Here is a 1,526-nt window from a genome sequence, read left to right as displayed (position 1 = left end):
TATATTTAAATTTTACTTTATATACATAAGATCACAGCCAAGGAGGTTAACTATAATTTCCAATTTTAGCACCAGCTACTTTTGCTATTTTATTCACATTTGAAAATATTCACTCTTACTACTTTACTTCAAACAGTGACCTATAAATTTGTTTGGACAGTAATAATTAAGTGCCTTTTCTCTTTTTCAGGATAATAAAAAAATTAAATGACATATTGAAGATACTACTAGAGATATTTCACTTTTCAATTATGTCCTCTGCACTGAAGATCTATAGGAATTTTTCTAATTAATTTTCAAGTCTTCCCACAACTTCTCTGTTCAAAGAAATATCATCTTTGAAATAATCTGTGTGACTACTTCACAAATCAAAAACTGATTCATGAGACCTTATCACCCATAATCACTATTTTTAACAAGTCTCTGAAATATGTTCTGTATCAGTTTCTTGATAATGTCAATAATTTAGACATATTTTAAATATAACACAACATTTAATTGTATCAATCTTCTATCAACCCGCTAAAGTCATTTAATGATGATTATATTGGCCATTTCCACTGATTGGCAGGAGGCTCTTCCACTAACGGCTCCCATGGTTTCCACTGCATCATTTTTCTTGCCAGACTTAGTTCGTTTTCAGCCTGTTAATAAAAATTTTTAAAAAGATTGTTTTATTTTATTGTTTAACAGGTATTTATCAAAGCTAGTAACTGAAATCTAACTATTAGAGCTATTACTTTCATATTAATACCTCATGACCTATTCCACCATTAAATGTTGACTATTATATATTTAACTTACTTTAATCCCCACAGTTAGACAGTCATGAGTAAGAAAGGGTATCTTCTGATTTCTTCTAATTAGTGTTCAAAAGTTCAGTTGGTGAGTTTTTGATCTTAATTGTGTTTCATGTAAGTTTTTTGAGAATCAGAAGTATGTCTCTTCAACTATACCAGTGGCTTTCAAACTTTATTTTACTGCGGCTCACAGTAAAAAAATACACTTTACTATCGAATCCACACTACACATATATAACTAAAACTAAAAAAATTATCTTTACTAGCAGTGATACACTCTATTTTCTACTATATTTTTTAAATGTTAATCACTATCCACCAAACTGCTTAAGATCCAGAGTTTGTAAAACAGTCATCTGAGGAATGTAGAACACAACAGGTGTATGACAAATATTTACTGATTGAATTAATTCCTTAATCAGATTATGCTTCATTTAATTTTTCCTTTCAAACACAATTTAGAACATATTTAACAAATATAGGTAATTTTTTTTTTTTTAAGAGACAGAGCCTTGGCTCTATCACTCAGGCTGGAGTGCAGTGGAGCCAATCACAGTTCACTGTAACCTTGAACTTCTGTGCCCAATTGATCCTCCTGCCTCAGACTCCCAAGTGGTTTCTTATTTCATAGTAGTTCATAGGAGTTTCATAGTAGTTTCTTATTTCATTTCTACCACAAAAAAGACCTGTGACAACTCTAGCCAACTTAGAAGATGAATATTATTA

The 1,526-nt window shown here is 30.5% G+C and overlaps 1 protein-coding gene across 1 annotated transcript in view; it reads right to left on the bottom strand.

Annotated features, from left to right (window-relative positions):
- Positions 1 to 13: 13 nt before the first annotated feature.
- Positions 14 to 1,526, bottom strand: part of NDUFA5 (NADH dehydrogenase (ubiquinone) 1 alpha subcomplex, 5) — a 26,174-nt gene continuing 24,661 nt past the window's right edge. The window contains exon 4 of the mRNA XM_012652727.1: positions 14 to 647. Within this exon, the coding sequence (XP_012508181.1) occupies positions 543 to 647 (105 nt within the window). The 3' untranslated portion in view covers positions 14 to 542. The remainder of the gene's footprint in view (positions 648 to 1,526) is intronic.

This window comes from Propithecus coquereli, unplaced genomic scaffold, assembly GCF_000956105.1.
Source record: "Propithecus coquereli isolate 6110/MARCELLA unplaced genomic scaffold, Pcoq_1.0 Scaffold4, whole genome shotgun sequence".
Classification (NCBI taxonomy): domain Eukaryota; kingdom Metazoa; phylum Chordata; class Mammalia; order Primates; family Indriidae; genus Propithecus; species Propithecus coquereli.
Note: the sequence above shows the minus strand (reverse complement) of the source record. Positions and strands in the feature narration are given on the sequence as shown.